Source organism: Epinephelus moara, chromosome 12, assembly GCF_006386435.1.
Source record: "Epinephelus moara isolate mb chromosome 12, YSFRI_EMoa_1.0, whole genome shotgun sequence".
Lineage (NCBI taxonomy): Eukaryota > Metazoa > Chordata > Actinopteri > Perciformes > Serranidae > Epinephelus > Epinephelus moara.
Window position 1 is genome coordinate 10,064,133 of NC_065517.1, and position 20,687 is coordinate 10,084,819.

Genomic DNA, 20,687 nt, shown 5'->3' on the forward strand with positions numbered 1-20,687 from the left:
ATGTTAGCTAGAGCCTCGAATCCCAGTGTGTCCTCCGCCTCACTCCCCGCAGCCGCAGACCACCTCACACGGAGGAGAGCTGGCAGCAGCTCCGGAGACCGAAAACACGCCAGCTGCTACAGCAACCCAAATCCAGTCAGCGCAAATCCCAGCTTCAGGGGACCAGACTGTCCAAACTTGCCGCAGGATCAAACTTTCTGTTGCTGCTGTTACACAGGTTAGACTCGACGCTGCTGTTGGCCACCAGCCCACTGTGACTCTGGGTGGTGATTTTGCACTGGCTGAATTTGAGCTGCTACAGCCACCAACCGAAGGTCTGTCTCCTGAGCTGCTGCCCGTTCTCATCCTGGGGAAGTAGTCCACAGTGATGGGGAGCGAGGCGGAGGGACCGTGGGGTAGCTAGCTATCTATTTAGTCTCATGTGTAGTCTGAGAGAGCAGGGAAACGAGGGGCTGAGCAAATACATTATGTGCAACTGTACAATGAAATTAGATTTAATTCTGAATCAATATATGTAAAATACTGGATTACTGCATGAAGTTGTGGTTATCTGGTGGGAGGGGCTTAGGACAGAGAAGGAAGAGCTGCAGGAGGAGGGTGTATTTTCAAATTCTGCCATGTTTTTTTTTTTTTTTGCCTTTTCCAGATTTCTGCCGACCCCATCTTAAAATAAAAACATTTTCCATTTAAGAATGTTTGGGAATAAGGGCTCCATTCATACAGAAGGTTTCATGTTCCAAGTAGTCCATGAAGAAACAGAGAGAAACGCACACCTACACTGGTGAGGCACTGGCTTGCAATAGGCAAACAGCAGTGTGAGGGCGGAGACAGCTGCACAGTCATAATGCAATCAGATGTAATCTTTGATTCCATCTAATAGGTCTCACACACCACCAGTATTATCTTCTCACGTACAGTGTAGACCATAAATAATCATTAACATTTTTCCACATTACAGTATCTGTAATATCACTGACACCTCCTACTGCAAATGAATAAGCAATTAATTAGCTCTGTAAACAATGAAAATACCAAGGCACATTATGTGTTCATTTTCTGGTTCCGAGCTGTTAAAACAACTGTAAAATAACACTTGTTTGTGTTTAAGGAATTGAACCTTTGATTCACTGCCAATGAAACAGAGCCAAGAAATTGTAATTTGTCTGCAACAAAAAATATAGCCTTGGCTCTCTGGATTCCAGATCTGCCACAGTCTTTCCAAAGACTGATTAGACTGTACAGAATGACACTAATTTAATTTGGTTATAAGGGTGATTACACCAATTATTTGGGTCAGTGTGTGTGCTTGTGCTTCGACTGATCAACAGATATAGTGACAGAGACACAGTAGAAGCAGCAGTTCATTTAACAAGCCCCCTTTTCCTTCTACCTGTATCCCAGAGACGGGGTCTTCTTGGACTCTGACATGGGCTTTTGGGCTGTTCTGGACACTTCCTAATGAGGGCACAACCTCCCCCAGCAGATCCCTCAGCGTGTCCTCCTCTCCGCAGCAGAGCTCTATAGCGGACACTGATACAGTCAGATCGGTCCAGGTCTTCTCCCTCCGCCGTTCAATGGCACTGTACAGCCAGGAGATGGCACAGGGAACCAGTCCGAGCTTCTGGATGCTCTCGCCACTCCCCACCATGCTAGACCACGAGCCTGGGGCAGACAACAGAGCACACATATAGTATATGTATGCTATATACAGACACTAAGACATAAAGTATAATACATGCACGCCCTTTAAACACATGGGCACCCCATCAACACAACATACACTCTGAACTCTGAGGAGCACAATTTTGATATGATGTATGTTGGGGGCCCACTGTGATCAAATATTGCTCTAATATCATATACGATATCTGTCAGTGAGACAACACTTTGGTCCAGACTGACATATCTTCACAAATGCAGGAATTTCTATACAGATATTCATGGTCCTCAGAGGATTAATCCTAATGACTCTCATCCTGTAACTTTTCATCCTATACCTTCATGAAGTTGATGTTTTCTGGTTCAGAGTGAAATATCTTGACAAACATTAAATGGATGGCCATGATATGTGCTATATATTCATGGTCCCCTGAGACTAAATCATGAAAACATTTATCCCTTTCTTCTAGCAGCATCATCTGGTCAAAATGTCTATTTGTCTAATTATTTGTTTAATGATTCTCCACTGTACGTTGTGCTAATTAGCAAATGTGAGCATGTTAACTGTTCATGCTGATGTTAGCATTTAGCACAAAAAGAAAACACTGTGCCTAAGTACAACCTCACACTAGCCTGGCTGTAGACTGTTGCTGTTTTGTTTGTTTGTTTGTTTCATTTGTTCAAAGAGGCCAACTTGGGTGAGATAATTAGCTAAAATTTTACTTTACACTGAATTGTCTGTGACTGGCTTAAAGCAATAACAGCAGATAAAGATGGAGAACCACTTCCTCCCACTGTACATAAATGAAACCAAAATATCCCTTGGTGTGTCTCAAATCACATACTTCCATTAGTACACTTCTATGTAGTATACTATGTGCACTATGTACTCATTGGCATAGAGCGCAAATTTCAACAGGGTAGTGTTGTCTCAAACCAAACACGGCCGTTGTGTACTCACCGGAAATGATGACCGCAAATTAGCTAGTAAGCAAACTAGCATTAGCATTCGCGTTATCGTTCGCAGTACCAAATCATTACAGACTGCTAAATTAACCCAGTAAACATGCTGACTTATACCCGACAACAGTATAGTGGTGCTTCTTGCAAAAAACACATGTATTTGTACAATGCAGCGACGTTCACGGTCGCACAGTCCTCAGCCGCCATTTCCAGTTTGAAAAGTGATGGCGACCATTGAGGGCGAGAAGTGTTCATAGTTCAACACTCAACTTCTTGACCGTTTTAAGTGCAACATCCGCATACTCATAGTGCACTGCATTTTTCCATACTTCTCAGTGTGAACGCACTTATGCACTCAAAATATTAAGTATAAGTACAGAAGTACGTGATTTGAGACACAGCACTTGATTCAGCCGCCATCTTGCACTGATGATGTCATTTGGAGCCAGAGTCTGTCTCTACGGTATAGAGTTCCCATTCAAACACCCGTCTAACCATTCACAAGAGGCACCAGTGATCGCAGACACACTGACTGGCACACACAGCTGTCAATCATGATGTCAAACCCCCTTTTTGTAGCATCAAAAAACTAATTAAAACCAAAGTTATAAAAAACAAACACTTGAACATACAGCAGTGTGATATGAACTACCTAAAGTGATAGAAACCATCTTTGGGCAAAATTTATTTGATGGGTACTTTAATTTTTTAATTTGGCCCATGTCCCATCCACTAACATGGAGAGGGCGGGGTTTATGACCTACACTGCAGCCAGCCGGGAAACAATCATTTGTTTTGTCTTCACTTTTGGGAAGCTGTCATGTTGTTCATCTTCACTAAACAGTCCATGACTTAAACCTAAAGCTTGTCTGTTCGCAGGAAAGAAATAAGCATCTGGCAACACCATGTACTCCAAGGCCAGCCCTTGTGTCTGCAACAGTTGGAATGCCAAGGACTCTGGTGCATTGAAAATTGGGTATGCACACATATAAATACACACACGCATGCAATACTTCCATATGAACACATATTTATGAGGCAATATAGAAACGTGGATGCACATACAGCTGATTCATAAGGTAAATCAATGTACATAATAAATGAAATGCACTAGCTAACACAAATCACAAGACACAAGATATAAATATGCACAAATAAAGATGGAGCATATTTACAGGAACACAACCAAATACACTTTTAGAATTTCTCATGGACTGGTGCCATACTGTATTTCCAAGTGCACTTTTGCCCCACATTAGTTTTGAGTTATGGGTCTGTTTTACCATATCTTGTCTTATCCAAACTCTAATTGAATGAGGATAAGAGAATTGGTTTACTCCAATTAAAGGCCAAGCTGCCTGCCGTTATTCAGAGAGAATAGTATTCTGTGGGGGAGATTGATATCCTCTGGCTGCAGGCCACATGTAGTTTCTATTGGCCAACTAATTCAATCAGATTTACGGAGAGTGGCGTCATGTGAAAAAGCAGCTCCAAGGAGACCCTGCCCTTACCTTGTGTGTGTGTGTGTGTGTGTGTGCTGCCAATCTATTAAACCCCTTCACTGACGCTAAGTGCAGGGTTCCATCTCTCTAATAGCAATGTATTACAGTCCATTTTGTTTACAGTCCCCTCTGAGCTCAGCGCTTCAGCAAAATAAAATAAAATATTTGTGTCTTTTTGTGCAGTATTCTGAAACGTCTATCAGGCAAAATGAAGGCTTTTGAAAAAGCACGTGATGTATAATTGATGAATAGGCTTTTATTTACAAAGTAACAGGTGAAAGATGAATGACTAAGACGGAGAGAGTTGAAATGGCAACACTTTTCTGTCACTACTGTGGAAAAAAAGACGACAGAAAAAGACAAATGGAACCGCAGAGACGGCAAAAGAACAAGGAGCCCGGAAATGTGTATCAAGATTGGTAGGAGGACAGAGGGAGAAAATGGAGACAGGGAGTTTAAGTGATAAAGAACGAGTGAATGATAGCCGGAGTGGGACAGAGAAGCGGGAGGGGGGGGTGGATGGCCCCTGAGCGCAGATAAAAGCGTCCCACTCTCATCTTAAGATTTTAACCCATGGCCTCTCACAGCGACCGATTACTCACCCACATCAGCACATCCCAAACCCAGAACACATCCATCGCTGCCGCTGAGCACACAGCGGATGACATCAGCCAAGACGCCCGCACACACCTCGGCCTGGTCAGGGAGAACAAAGGACAGCGAGCATCTTATGATTCATGTCTGCACTGAAATAGTACATTCAATGAAACGAAAGATGCATACTGATTCTACAGATTCCCTTGGGCACAAATACTGTAAGGAGAGCTTGGAGAAGGTTGAATATAATTGATGGACTGTGTAATTGTGGTGGCTATCCAGGCCCTATCAGCTTTCAGGTCATCAGACATACAGAGCAAACTAACCGTGGTGCGTAGTTAACAGAGGGAGATATTTGCATTAAATACTTGAAAAAAAAAACAGAATATGCCATACTCTGTCAAAGTAACTGTCAATGTAAATCAATATTAAGCAAGCACAAATGGAAATTCCAAATCAGTAATCAGCATGAAGAAACAAACCTGGCTTGACTCTTGAGGATAGGCAGCGTCAAAGTTGAAGGTCTTGGGAAGATTTTTGCCATCCCTGCCTAGTGTCATTGTAGCGTGTGATTGGCTTTTGCTCACTGGTTCCATTATGGTGAGTCTTTTTTTGGACGGGTCGATGTGAAGAACAGGTGGTTGGCCTTGGCCCTCTGACAGCGTTGGGCTTACTCTCAGCACGACTTTGACCTGTACACCAAGGGGGGTGAATCACATGTTGAAAATTACATTATGTTATGAACTGTTGAATACCCACTGAAATTTCAACTTGATGGGTAAACATACTGTAGAGCAATGGCTCTTGACAACTGATTGCTCCATGGATGACGTTTCTTTGTAAGCAGACGTGGAAGTTAGCATTGCCCTGGTTCCCTTGACGAAATGCTGTAGGCGTTATTTTACCACTGGATTTTGGATTATTGAAAAAAATAAGCTCTGTAGTAAACAAACATCTATGATACATGTTTTGTTCAGCAAGATAATCTTCACAAATGAACACCACTTTTATGATTTTTGAAGCCTAAATGCAATTGCCAGAGGTAAAAAGCTAACATTAAGCTATAAACAAAAAACACCACAGTCGCATGACTTAACATCGCCCCCACAACACGGCTGTGAAGCTGCATTTGGCATGATGATGCTGTGTAGTCTCATTTAGCCGCTTGGATTATGTACAGACATATTTTATGTCATAAAACAAAACATGTATTGAAGAGGCTTTCACACACCAGGATAATCAGCTTCTGTCATCAGGTGCTTTGGCATCTTTGACCCATTTTTCACATGCCCCAACTCTTCAAAGCATTCTGACACTGAAATGGCATTTTTTCAGACACACGAATCAGGAGAAAATTTATTTTGTTCAAGACGTCTCTGTTTTAGCAATACACTCTTCAAGAGACCTGGCAACAACTAACGTAATCTTACACTCGGTTGATATCAGGCATTAAGCTAGGAGATAAAAACGAGCAGCAAATTAAGGAGCGAACATTAAATTTGTACAGTGTAATGTATAGTCTTGTATTGTGTCTGATTTCATCCATCCACACGACGTTTGCTACACTTCCAAACAAGGTGGGGGGGATGTGGGACAGGCGACCACGCCCACTTAGGAGACCAACAGTTTCATACCATTGGCGCAGCTTGTAGTGGGGTACACTGTTACAGGGCATCTTTGGTCAAATTAAAATGCCAATGCTGTAAGAACCACAAACCAAATGAAAATGTGTTTGTTTATGTAATTTACATGAACCACCTTTTTAACGCCACCGTATGGAGGTAATAATAGCACAAATATAAATAACAATAAGTTGACACTGTCCAGTCTAACTATATTATCCTGCCACTAGCTTACTACTAGCATACTAGTGCACTCAGCTTAAGCTAAGTTAGCTCGTGAGCAGCTAGCCTACAGGCTGAAAGATTTAATGCCTTTTACAAGGACTGAGTGTATCCTACTATTTCACTTTCTCCTGTGTACAAACTGTATACATACATACAGGGAAGGGCTTACCATTTCAGACTACTCTGAGACACCTTCAGAAGAAAATTCCATTATTTATTTAATGCAAGGAGCGAGTCCTTGCTCTGCTTTTACAGAGCAACATGTAGCTATGTAAGTGATTTCAGAAGAAGCCTGTTATCTTCAGCTAAGAATGTGACTGGCATGCATGTAACTTTAACTTCCGAAAAAGAATACCAGCGGCAAACTTATGAAAAAGGAATGTGTTTCAAAACAGCAAGGTTCAAAAATATCCTCATATCAAATTCAGTGAGTTTTAGCCATCATGGAGTCTTTGCATCCCCAGATCCCAGAAATACAGAGTGAAAAAACTCTAGAACATATATACAGACTGTATAATGCCACAACATCTTCAAACCATCTGTTATGTTGTCAGTTCTTTTTATACATTGCTTTTAAAAAGTTTCTGTTTACCAAAACAGGGGTTTTTACCTCAGAAACCTGGCATCAAATGTAGCTGTGAGAGAGGGAAGTAACAGACTTCAGCTCTGAGCCCCTGCTGCTCAGCCATGGGAGGCTAAGATACTATTTTATGCAACACAGGTTGCAAAAAACCTTGTCTGGAAAAGGGAAGCCTTGGCAGAACAAAGTAGTAACTGTCAGAAAGGATTAGGTTTGAGCATTGAAATGGCAAGCTAAAGATGGTGTACTTTGCTGTTGTATATGTTTCCAACTGACATCACTGAAATATGTAACCTTTAACACATCTGTCTGTCTGTCTCTTCTTTTGCTTCATAGCCATCAACTGATTTGTATAAATACAAAAATGAGCTGTACGCTGCTTAAAGTTAAATTGAGATTGAAGACACGTTTTATTTTGGCTGCATGAGACAGCCAGTTGATCCAGTTAGTGTAAAAACCACACATGCACTTACATGGCTATGCATACCTCCTGCTATATTTCCACATGTCATGACATTAATTCCTTAATGCAGTTCTCTACCGGAAGCCTTCGGATTTAAAGGCTTCAAGGTCTTAAATTAAGTTAGATCCTGACTCTGACAGACATTTAACAAGGCTCATGGGTCTTAGTCTGCAGGAAGACACGTCAACATTCACCTCAGAAAAGACAATAAGCTCTATTAAAGTTTATAAACCAATTATGAAATGATTCTTAATCAGGATTCAGGTCTGCAAGATTGCAAATAGGCCAGTGCACCATGACACCCAGTCAAATGCGTTTCTCTTGAGATTGTCCAGAACTGCATTACACAGCAATGACATCATCATCGCTGACAATTTGAATATCTGAAAGCCATATTCCATATGCCTCGTAAGTTCCCAGTGTCTGTGAAGGTTTTTTTTCCTCCCCCTTAATCATAATTTTAAAACCTTATGCAAGAAGCGGCTCCCTAACCCTATTGAACATGTGTCAAACTCTATTTATGAGGTTTAAATTATTCAAGAGACCCATTTACAAGCGGAGAAAATCTTCCTCCGCTCTCACACACATGTATATTCTCGCACGCAGAGGCACACAGAGCTGAGTGCTCGGGCAGGTGTGGCTGGCGGTGGGGTCTATCTGAGCCCTTATCTGTAACTCTAGACTAAACCCAAGAGTCCATCTATCTGAGACAAGGGGAGGGCAGGCAGCCATATTGATCTCCCCAGATTCTCCCAGAGGAGGCGAGTGGAGGGGAGGGGAGGAACAAGATGGAGACATTAGCACCACATTACAGTGTATCATGAAGAAGGCGCGATATAGGATCTCCTCCAAATTGACTGTGATCTCTTTACTCTGCAACAGGGGTGGTAAAAACACTTCCAAGGTGGTGGTTGTGGGCAAGGATGGCAGTACTTTCAAAGATGCACCATCAATCCACACCTAGTCAGTGCCATTGTCTTCTGGCACTTCATACACACTTGTCTCAGAAGATACTTAAAAGTAATATGGGGTTTTTTGTATATGTTGTATATTTTATTTTTGAATAAATACCAGGATATGGACTGCATGTGTATGCTTTAAAGCATACAGTGGATAATGCATGTTGTATATCTCTTTAACACACGTATTAAAGCAGAAAACAGGTTGTGTGCCTCTTCCATTATTGAGCATGTGGTATGGTTTTTTCCCTTGTAACTGCCCTGTGCTGATGTATGTGATGTGCTGGAAAGAGCCGCACAGAGTCAAGAGTTCAAATGTGTTGAACTCTGAACCCTAGCTGCACTGATCTTCCTGAGTGCAGCTAATGGCTGAAGGCTATTGCTTGTGTTGTGATTAAAGATGGAGGATAAATGAACATGCTCTGTTTTTGAACATAACTATATGATAGTAAACATAATTTATTACTGTCATTAATTCAAATTTAAAGTTTGGTGCCTTTAGTTTAAGCTGTCAGGTTTGGTAGAACTAGAATTACCACCTTAATTTATCCTTTTAGACATTTGTGTGAAAGTTTGCCAAAGTAAGCAATTGAATTCTCGAGTTATGGCCAAAAACATATTTTGTGAGGTCACACTGACCTTTGACCTTCAATCATCAATTTATGATCAGTTCATTTTTGAGTCCAAGTGAACGTTTTAGCCAAATTTTAGCATATTCCCTCAAGGTGTTGAGACAAACTCAGTCACAGTAACCTTGACTTCTCAAAACCAAATTATAATAGTTCATTGTTTAGTCTGAGTGGATGTTTGTGCCAAATTTTAGGAAATTCCCTTAATGCATTCTTGAGATATTGCATTCACAAGAATGAGATGGACGAGGTCACAGTGACCTTGACCTCTGACCCATGACCACCAAATTCTAATCAATTCATCGTTGAGGCCAAGTGAACGTTTGTGCCAAATTTGAAGGAATTCCCAACAGGTGTTCTTGAGATATCTCATTCACGAGAATGAGATGGACACAAGGTCACAGTGGCCTTGACCTTGACCTATGACCACCAAAATCTAAAACCAATCATGATCTGTTGTGTACAGACTATAATGTTAACGTAGCTACGACAGTAGCTACATTACTACAACTATGACTGAAACAATGTTTGTATGCCTCCACACCTGCGATAGCCATAGCCAGAGGCATTGTGTTTTTGGGTTGTCGGTCTATCCGTCCATCCATCCATCCATCCATCCATCTATACGTTTGACCGTACATCCGTCAATTTTTTGTCTCTAGAGCTCATTTTCTCATTCATGACAACTGCACAGGTGCTGAATTTTCATATAAATCACCTGTTTACATTTTATTAAGGCTTAAAGTTGTGCATGTTAAGGGTGTGGCAGGCTGTTTGTGCATAGTGTCCTCGGGATCTTGGTCAGATCTACCCCAAACTCCTCCTTAGCTCCACCTTCTTATCCAAATATGGTCACTTCTGGCTCAAAAAAAGAAAAAACAAGATGGCGACAGCCAAAATGCCTCTCAAGACTTAAAAATGGGACTACACAAACCACTGGGTGACATTACAGTAGCTACATCCATTACTATAAATAGTATGTGATTTCAACCGGAGCCCCAACAACAATGCTCGAACTTGCTTTCAATTTTTTCCTAGTGGCCACTTGCAGTATTGCAGCAAAAAATCCCCTGTGGCCCAAAAAAAAACCATTTTACCCACAGACCACCATTTTAAACGCAACACCTGTAAAACAGTTGACAGGACAACTCCAACTGCAAACAAGGTCAGTTATGACTCTCTCTATTATCAAGCTTTGATCCATGGAAGTTTTAGGTTTGTAATACTTTCTTCAAGCCGAGATAACTGATTCAAGATTCCGTGACATCACCACAATGTAAAGTCTAAGAGCCGAGCAGGAACTAGGGGCCAGCGGAAGAAACAAGCACTTCTCACTGGACTGAAAAGGTGCCGTCTTGAGGTCCATTATCCAGATCTAATAATACATCCACGGTTTTAACACCTTGCAAAAAGCTGAAACTAATATGAAAAGTAATAGTTTGTCATTTGAAGAATACATTTCTTTGTTTTCTAGCTGAAACTTAGAGGACAAGCTCAATATCACTTCATGTCTGTACACTAAATATGAATTTAGAAACAGTGGTCGAGTATCTTAGCATAAAGACTGGGAACAGGGGGAACTAAATAACCTCAATCTGTCCTAAGTCAAATAAGAATCCGCCTAGCATCACATCTGATTTTTATTAATAAACACATTATATTTCATTTGCTTAATCCATACACTAACCAAAATGTAAAAGCCACAAGTTGTGGTCTTACAGGGAATGACATGTTGCTTCCACCTGCAGGTTTTATGCTAAGCTAATAGGCTACTTACTGTAACTTTATCCTTAGCATACGAGTGCTATCAATCTTCTCATCTAACCCTCAGCAAGAACATGATTAAATGTATTTCCTAAGATGTCAAACTATTCCTTTAAGTATTAAATATTTGCCAATACGTTATTATTTCAAGTTAAGCATTGCAAATATTGACCAGAAAAATGCTCACTGTAATCCTGATCTGTAGTTGGACTGCCCCACTTTGAACAATTAGTATAATTTTATGAGTGCTTAAAATCAGGTTTACTGTTAATAATTCATCCAATTTTACTCTGAATCGGGGCTGCTGCATAGAAAAGCTGGAATTATTACCAAATTGCAACCAAACCAAATCACTTAAAAACAAAAAATCTGCATATTCTGTTCTGCTGGAATTTGAAGCCCAGTGGTCTACCTTGCCAACACTGGGCGAGTCTTTGGTTCTAGTGGCAGCTTGGAGCAGGCAGGAGGGGACGGGCGGTGGGTTTTTCTGGATCATCTCCCTGAAGCAGGTGGAGAAGTGAGCGGGAGCTGGATCAGAGGCCTGGCCTTTTTTCCTCGTTGTCAGGTTGAGCTTCTCGGCTGCCCTACAGGGAAGAAGGGAGGTGGCATGTCATACCACTGCAACTTATGGTGTCGCCGGTACAGACATGCTGCAGATAAAACACACATTTACATGCAATATTTCCTGATTTGATATAAATATATTTACCTGGCTAAAAGGGACATAGCAGCAGTGTTGGCGATGGTCACCACTCTGGATATGTGAGGGATCTTTGAGCTCGTCTGTACAGTCCCAGCGTTACTACGGCCCAGTGTAGCATCATCTGCAGCCTGCCAGGGGGGAGAGCTCATTATAAAAATCAAAATCTATAATTGCAGTCCTGCACCCACTCCAAAAGGGGCTATTATCAGGGGAATTACTCTGGGGACAGTTGTGGGGTGCGTCTGTCTAAGTAGGGCATCAAGGCTGAGAGAACAGTGGGTTAAATATACACCATTACAGCTCCGGCTAGCTGCATGTGGAGTGTGAGGAATAGTTTGTGATGGCTGTAGTGACTGCTGTCTGAGTTCAAAACATGACTCAGAGTTGAAGAGTTGCAGTAAACATACTGTCACTGCCTCTGAAACACACACACACCCTCAGTCAAGAAGCTTTACGTAAGCAAGTCCAACACATACACAGCTGCATCTCCAAGGCGTGAGATTTGCACCCATTCATAACGGTGCTGTGTATATGCAACATGACCTATTCAACATGCGTCTGCTACTGCTCAACATGAAGTCAACAAGCCTCGCCGCAGGCCACAGAGCCAACATCTTTGTATAACAGTGCCCTCATATACTGCTTACAAGCTCCACTTCTCCTCAATGTCTCAGTCCTTTTTAGGGCAGGATAACAATGTCAGCTCAGTTTTGTTTCTTCTTTAATAACCATAAACTGCCAATTAGTGCGATCAAAGAACTGCAGGAGTCGACGGTTGAAAGGGGACTGGAAGAAGAATAAAGGCTAAGTTAATATATGTAGTCAAAGGTTAATATGGACAATGTATAGATTCTCCCCTGCCCCTCCTTTTGTCCTCTTGTTGACTCATATCTTCTGTTGTAACCTTTTATATCTGTCTGTCTGCTCTGATTTCTGTCTGTATTTGTAGTCTTTTATTATCTTTTGTTTTTCTCCTCTCCCGCCCTCCACTCCATCTCTTTAAATCGTCATTTCCCTCCAGTCATTTCTCCTGCCTCCCATTTTAAACACTGCATTTTCCTTTCTCTTCTCCTCCGCCCTCTCCTCTCTCCTTACTCTTTGTCCTCCACCTTCTCTCCTCTCCCATTATTTCACCTCAGCTGCATAAACGTATTGATCTGCTCTCCTGGCGTACCTGCCAGGCTAATTTCTCAGACAGTCTTGCAAAGCCCAGGGCAGTTTCATCTGAGTAAGATGTTGCATTGTTACTGTCAAATTTGATTAGACAAGTCGATTAAGAATAACAGGTTAATTATAATATTGTACATTCACAAAACACCACTCCCTTCAGTTGCTGGGGCGATGTCTGTCCAGCTTCCCGTTCTCGCACAGCACTTAATGATAATGGTGGCAGCTTTACCACTTGAAATTCATAATACTTTTTCAAACAATGGGTACTTGATTTCAGACAGAAGTAGATAAAAGCTCTCTCCTCATTTTGGGGACGATTGATTTTACTGACTGTCGCTAGCATATTTTATCAGCCAGCTAATTAAGCTAATGCTAGTTCCATGCGCTATTGGCTGACTCATTGTCTCAAGTTGACCCTTTTAAAAAGAGAATCACAAATATGCACATGTTGGCTATAGACATGAGCATCCTTATAGAGTTATTGTATTACTGTGTAGAGCTAATTAGCCTTAGTTTTGGGAAAATATCAGATGTCTTCTTTATTCTAACATATTTAAGCTGCTTATGTGGCTCACATAGGCTATTTGGAGAAGCAAGACAAATATAAAGCTATCCTTTACTGTCTATTTTTCCAAAACATATGTTTTCTTATGTGAAAAGGGGAAACCTCTTACAACAAGGACTAACACTATCTGATGTGTTTGGCAAACGTAACGCTATTACAGCTAATGGGTTTGGCTGATGGAGCTCATTGAGTGTAAATGTCCCCAATTTTAATAAAGAGCAGAACAGGGCCGCTAATGCTAGCCTAAACTCTAATAGCATCCAAGACCAGCTCTCACACAGTGGATGTGCTATCATAAATAGAGCTGTATCTAGCCTGTAACCCCACAAAATATTGTTGTATGAAAATTTCCTTGCCCTTGGATGTAACGCTAGGATACTACTCTAGGTAGCTACAGTACTACCTACAGTTCGGAGCTTATGTTATAACAGAAAAACACATTGTTAGAATATGGTAAAATTACCCTAGACTGTGTAAAAGAAGTGGATGTAGCCACCTTGATATCGCCCATCGGTTCATGGACTAGCATTGGAAGCCTCCAATTTGGCATTTTGATCGTCACCATCTTGGGTTTTCTGGAGCCAGAAGCGACTATATTTGGACACGAGGGTGGAGTTGTGGAGGAACGAGGGGTGGATCTGACTGGACACGACTTGCAACTTGTCATACACAACATATCCAAGCACTAAAACATACCCCGCTTTATTGTCTATTCCACTTTAAATGGGGAAATAATTTGCAAAATGAACAACATGCTGTACTGAAGATGACTTGGAACTAGTGATTGAAACCATGAACTCATTATGAAAATGTGTATCGAGGTAATAAATCCAGTGAAAAGTACAAGTACAATTTGACTTCTTGTTGCAACCAGTGGGTACGCCCCCTGCTGGCCATAAGGAAGAATGCAGGTTTAAGTCACTTCTGCATTGGCTTCACTTTTCAGGCTCGAAGGCTACGTTCACTTCTGTTATACAGTCTATGAAAACAATTTATTCTTTATATGAAGTGTTTCTCTTACAGCTATATTTAAACCAACTCATCATGTTCATAGTTACGGTATACTTCGGCTACGGTAATACATCAAACATTTTACATTTTTATTTGCCTTTTGTCCGTCTTGATCAGGAGTAGAAACCACCTAAGTTGAACCGGCACCACATAAAACATCTAAAACCCTCTCAGTCACCTTGCACAGGTTTAAAACCTTTTTCATAGGGGACTTGGCGGAAGACGTGTGGCTTCCATCACGGTAATGCATATTTCACCAGCCACCCTGTTAAATATGACCATCCCCCTATTGATCACAAGTGCTTTTTGACTGGCTGGCTTTTATGACAGGGGTAAATCATGACCCAATTCCATTCCATTAGCAGAAGTACTTTTAAACAACGTCCTCAGCCATGGGATCTAAATAGGCTCTGATTAGGCACTATGAATCATTGCTCTGCTGGCACGTGCACCCGTAAAGACGTACTTTACCCATAAAGCTCATTAAGAGGGGAATGCACACTAGGGGATGTGTTATGTGTGATTTAGTGGTAAGAGGAAGCTTTTAGGGGTACCTTATGGTAAGGATACGTGCTGACACCATCAGCGCCGGACGCAGATTTAGAAGCGACCAGCTGCTGCTGCTCCTCCACCCAGCGGTCCATATCAGGGTTGGGGAGCTTGGGCCCCCTCCGTCTGAGGGTTTGGGGGGTCCTCTGAGGGGTCCTTGGGCTTCTTGGGCTGTGTGGACTGTTGGTGCGACTGCGTGGTTGATGCACAGCCGTGGCAGCTTCCCTTGGAGCTCTGTCTCCATGCTTTGTCTCACTTTGTCCCAGCAGTGTGCCAGTGCTAAAGCTGGGTTCAAAGGGAGGCTTAGCTAATGACTGACCCCTGCTCAGAGCCAAGTGGACCGCCTCTTGTTTGAGCTGGTTCAGGTTTACACCGCAGGCTCCACACTGGCCCTGCTCCCTCTCTCTGTCCCTGGACTCATTGGTGGACCGACTATGGACACAAAGGTTGTCGTGGAGAAACGCAGACAGGTCGCTGGAGTCCTGTGAAATCACAAAAAAATAAGTAGCAGAATTATTTTTTCATCAACAAATTACAGGCAACCTTAGCACTGAGGTGTTTGAAGTACTTACTGTAGTACTTGAAGTAGCCTGTAATTGTATTTTCACAAAAGAGACTAACCTAATGAGATCAGAGATTCAGCACAAGCCTCTGGTGAAGACATAATACCATCGCTAATTTGCTTTGTTTTATTTCTGGTTTGAGGATTACATGAATGATCACTGAGCATATGGAAATTGACTCATGGGAAGACACTGCAAGCAACCTTAGCACTAAGACTATGTTTTCCTTCTGTGAATGAGCAGTCATTCAGTGTTATTATCTTGGACAATCGTGTCATGATAATTTAATGAGACTGTGTTACTTTAATGGACAGTTGTTATCTAGCCGGAGGATGATAATCAAATATAATTTAGAAAATTCTGACAACATGATGTTTGAAAATGTTTGAATAACACTACTTAAGAAAGTTCCCAGATATGGATCTCGGCTGTCAAATCCAACAAAACGAACATTAAACATCAAACCATCATGTTTCTTCTCATCCTGACAAAGACAATCTTGTGTCACATCCTGTTTGGTCTGATTTGACCATGGATGGATTATGAGACAATGGGCCCCTGGGCACAGACATGAAAAGGGCCCCACCACCTCTCCTACATAGGAGCAAGACTCATAGACTTTGCAGTGGTTTTGCCTCTCCTTGTAGTCGTTATGCATCTTTTTGGTTGGTTAGTTTGTTTTTTTGGTTAGTTTTGTGTCTCTTTGTTGTTGTTTTGTGTCTCATTAAGATCATTTCATGTCTCTTATTAGTCATTTTGTGTCTCCTTGTGTTTTTTGTCTCCTTTTGTAGTCTTTTGTGCCTCTTTGAGATAATGTTGTGTCTCTTAGGGGTAATTTTGTGTCTCTTTAAGGTTATTTTATGTATTAATTTGACCATTTGTGTTGCTTTGAAGTCATTTTGCATCTCCTTGAGGTAATTTTGTGTCTTTTGGGTTAATTTTGTGTCTCTTAAGAATAATTTTGTGTATCTATAAGGTTATATTATGTATTTTTTGGTCAATTTGTGTCGCTTTGTGGTCATTTTCTGTCTCCTTTTGGTTGTTTGTGTCCTTTTTAGTTGGTCGGGTCTCTTTGTGGTTGTTTTATGTCTCATTGAGGTAATTTTGTGTCTCTTTAAGTTGTTTTGTGTCTCTTTGAAGTAATGTTGTGTCTTTTGGGGTAATTTTATGTCTTTTTTCTTTTATTTGTGTCTCTTTATAGTCGTTTTGTGTCTCCTTGTGGTTGTTTTGTGTCCTTTTGTAGTTGTCTGGGTCTCTTTAAGGTCATTTTGTGTCTTTTTAGATGTTTTTGTGTCTCTTTTTAGTCAATTCGTATCTCTTTGTGGATGTTTTGTGTCTCAGTTGGGTACTTTCATGTCTTTTTGGTTGATTTGTCTCGCTTTGTAGTCATTTTGTGTCTCCTTGTGGTTGTTGTGTCTCCTTTTGGAGTCGTTTGGGTCTCTTTGGGGGGTAATTTTGCATCTCATTTAAGTAATTTTGTGTCTTCATTTTGTGTTTCTTTGTGTTTTTTTGTGTTTTTCTGCTGGGACTCTGGGGTAATATTGTGTCTTTTGGGGTAATTTTATGTGTCTTTGAAATAATATTGTGTCTTATTGGGGCAATTTTCAGTCTCTGTCGTAATTTATGTCTTTTTTGATTGATTCGTGTGGCTTCCTTAGTCACTTTGTGTTTCCTCATGGTTGTTTTATGTCTGTTTGTGGTCATTTTAAGTCTCTTCCTGATTGGTAAGTGATAATTTGAGTGACATTTTGCAAATGAAGGCCATGGGGTCCCCTGACACTTTGGTCCCCAATGGGCTTGTGCCCAGTGGGCCCATGCAGTAATCCATCCATGCCCTTGACACCCAAAATCCAACACACTCGATCCCTCCTCCTTCTCATCCAACCCTTCCATCCAGCCCATTGCAATGATCCATATTCCCCCAGACTGTAGGAGCTATCATAGTGATGTGAAACAGGGTCACTAAAACATCAGGGATTTAATTTATGTCCTCCTAAATCTCCATATCAAACTGCATGTATGTCCTGATATCATCCTTCTATATCAAATTGGCAAAATAAACAAATTCTACCACCTACAAATTCAGTACCCAGTGTGGGTATTTTGCTTTACTCATATAGACATAATGACAGCTCTCATGGTCAGACGGGTGACTCAACTTGTCGTCTTAGCCAGATTGCAAGTCCGTCTAAAAAGACTACATTACAGAGGCCCGATGCTTTTGAAAAATCATGCTTGGATCAATAAACCTGCAAGGAGCTAACTGGCTTATCAGATTTCTTCTGACCATGCCTATGGCCACAAGAAACCACCTCTCTCCTGCTCATGCTGTGGTCTCTCTCTAAAAACATGAGCCTAGCTGCACCCCATCCCACTTTAGAGGACAAAAATAAATAGTCTTCCCTCAATGGAGAGGACTGTGGAGATGACACAGGGATGTCGAGATGAAATATTCATGCCCATTTGGAACCACTCACGCAGGAATGGCACCGGTTGTCGATTGGAGTGTGTTTGATGGATGCTAGTGGTGACAAATGTACAGATGGATGCAACAATGCATGTGCGCATTCCTCCCAGAGGCCGCACTGTGAAGACTGATGTGCCCACATGAGCATTAAAACACTTTCTAATTGATTTAAACATATAGCACTGGAGAAACTGTGTTAAAAGTGGCAGCTTTATTAACAAAGTCTACTTGGGTGTGTGATTATAATAGAGCTAAACTGCTTATTATTTCCATTACTGATTTTTTTTTCTCAAGTAATTGGTTAACAATATAAAGAAACGCCCATTATATTTCCCAGAGCCCACGCTGACATATTTTTAATGCTTGTTTTGTCTAACCAACACTCCACACCCTGAAGATGAACAATTTAGATGATAGAAGACTACGCAAACCAGCACATAATCACATTTAAGGTGTTCAAACCAGTGGTGGAGCTTACAGGCAATAGAGGCAGATGCCAAGGGCGCCACCCAGAGGGGCCCCACTCAAATACCCCCACCCCAGCCCCAAATAAATTCTTTTTTTTAATTTTTTTTTTTATTTTATTGATTTTGACATTCGATAAAATTGAACATAAGGGGAAATAGTGGAGTGTGCGTGAAGAGCATTAGAGTAAGAGAAAATGAAAAGGCAAAAGAGCCATCTATAGGGCAAAGTACACAAAACAAGAAATAGGAGAAAAGATAATAACAATAATAATAATAATAATAATAATAATAAGCATGTACTTGCTGTGCACCATCAAATTTTTGAGTTTTTTTGTATTAAAAAAAAATCCCATTTAAGGCTTCTATAACCTAAAATTATGCAGACTGATGATAAGTGCATTTATGCTCCACCACATCCCTGACCAGCTCCATCAGAGCCTCATGCTCACTGACCTTGCAGGAGAAGTGATGGTGCACAGCCAGGGTCAGAGCCTGTTTCTTCAGAGCAACAAGGGTCGCTGAGCACTTCTCGCAACACGCAACTTTCCTGTCGGACCTCCCGAAGCCGCTGTTGGCGTACATGGTGCCTCTACATATTGTCCCACTGCCAAAGGACAAAGTACTCCTGATACGGTCTCCGACGGATCCAGGGAGGGACTTGTACGACGGGACAGCGTCTGCTCTCTGGCACATATTCCGATGTGGGTCGCCTCTGGACCCTCCGGCACCCTCAGGAGTGGGGCGCTCCTTGCAGTCCTTCCCGTTAATACTTGCAGAAAAGCCGAGGGGCTCAGGGTGATGCTGCACTTGTGAGCTCTGAGAAAGAAATCATTATAAGAAGGATGTATGTGGGCTTTGGCAGCGGGAAATTACATGTCAATCGACGTGGACAACTGTAACCACACCCAAATGTTTTCCTTACAGTGCAACAATATTATTCTTATATGAAACTCTATAGACCGTGCATTTTTTTTTTTTTTTTAACAAATGGTAACACCTTCTGTTCAGAGTGAATAAATCTGACTTACCCAGAGTGGTCCCCTCACAGAGGCAGGAAATCTCTCTCCTCTTCCAGTCAGAGATGACATGACAACTTGTTAATATTTAAAAAGATATCCGAACAAAGGCAGGGCGCACTTTTATTTAATTTTGCCAAAGCTCCGAGGACAAAAAGCCCAAATATTTCACTCATGGTAGGCTGAAATGAAATATCTGACAAAGTAAGAGGCTGGAGACACTGTCTCAGAGGTGGAGTGATGACAGTAGCACAGTGGAGAGGGAGTGAGCGCACTGAAGAGCACTTCATGAAGCCGCTCGGCTGTTTATTATAACCTCCTCTGGGAGGCAGTAAGGAGCAAAAACAGGCCAAGGGAACAGTGCTGTTGCAAATATAATTCCTAAGAAATCCAACAGTTCCTCATACTGTATGTGGGCCAATATGTGCCTTCTTGCAACAGAAGATAAAGGTGTCTGCATGGACATGGAAACACATAAATCACCAAAGGTACATTTTATACTAAGACATTCATTTATCCTGAGGTGTAATTTCCACATGAGGAGACCCCACTGCCTTTTTAAAATCCCCTTGTGCCCCCCTAAAAAATCTAATTGTTATTATTGTTTTTAACCACAAAAAATATGCCACAGTTTGGCCAGTTGTCACATCCTGCTGAGAATGTGAGCTGCTGATTTTGCTCTCATACATCCTACTCCAAAAGAACAAACACAAAAAGCCACAGAGGAGTAGTATATTAAGCATAGGCTACTATTCTGGCAGATGTAATTATTTCTCGAATTTCATTTTGATAACCAGCCCTACATGTAGGCCTAAATGCACACTTTTTTTTTTCTGGGGAAGGACCACTCCCACCCCCGTCTGCTTAATTGTGTCCCCCACGTTTCTCAAAACCAAAGTTACACCCTTGAATAATTTCAGGTCTTTGAATTCTGTCCATCCTGAGATGTTATTTTTTGGTAGCACAGAGGTTACCTTTGAAGAGATTTTAGCCAAGTACAAAGATAAATTAGAAGTGTAACTAGCAATACTAGTAAAGTGGGGCAATGGGTAAAGTGGGACAGTTAAACCTATTCATTTTTTATCCTTACAAAAAAAAAAAAAAAAAAAATCCATACTGAGCTCATCATAAGCAAGTATGTGATTGATTGAATGGATTGATTGTGTGGCTATTACATCACTTCTGGGGGCGTGACACATCATATTCAACAGCC

General features: G+C 41.4%; 1 protein-coding gene across 1 annotated transcript in view; it reads right to left on the reverse strand.

The window, feature by feature from the left end:
- Nucleotides 1-19,740, reverse strand: part of kif26bb (kinesin family member 26Bb) — a 34,752-nt gene extending 15,012 nt beyond the window's left edge. Inside the window, exons 1-8 of the mRNA XM_050058712.1 lie at nucleotides 19,487-19,740; nucleotides 18,912-19,274; nucleotides 14,967-15,443; nucleotides 11,673-11,794; nucleotides 11,376-11,547; nucleotides 5,204-5,413; nucleotides 4,727-4,820; nucleotides 1,391-1,662 (exon numbers count right to left, since the gene is read on the reverse strand). Of these exons, the coding sequence (XP_049914669.1) occupies nucleotides 1,391-1,662; nucleotides 4,727-4,820; nucleotides 5,204-5,413; nucleotides 11,376-11,547; nucleotides 11,673-11,794; nucleotides 14,967-15,443; nucleotides 18,912-19,274; nucleotides 19,487-19,546 (1,770 nt within the window). The 5' untranslated portion in view covers nucleotides 19,547-19,740. The remainder of the gene's footprint in view (nucleotides 1-1,390; nucleotides 1,663-4,726; nucleotides 4,821-5,203; nucleotides 5,414-11,375; nucleotides 11,548-11,672; nucleotides 11,795-14,966; nucleotides 15,444-18,911; nucleotides 19,275-19,486) is intronic.
- Nucleotides 19,741-20,687: the final 947 nt, after the last annotated feature.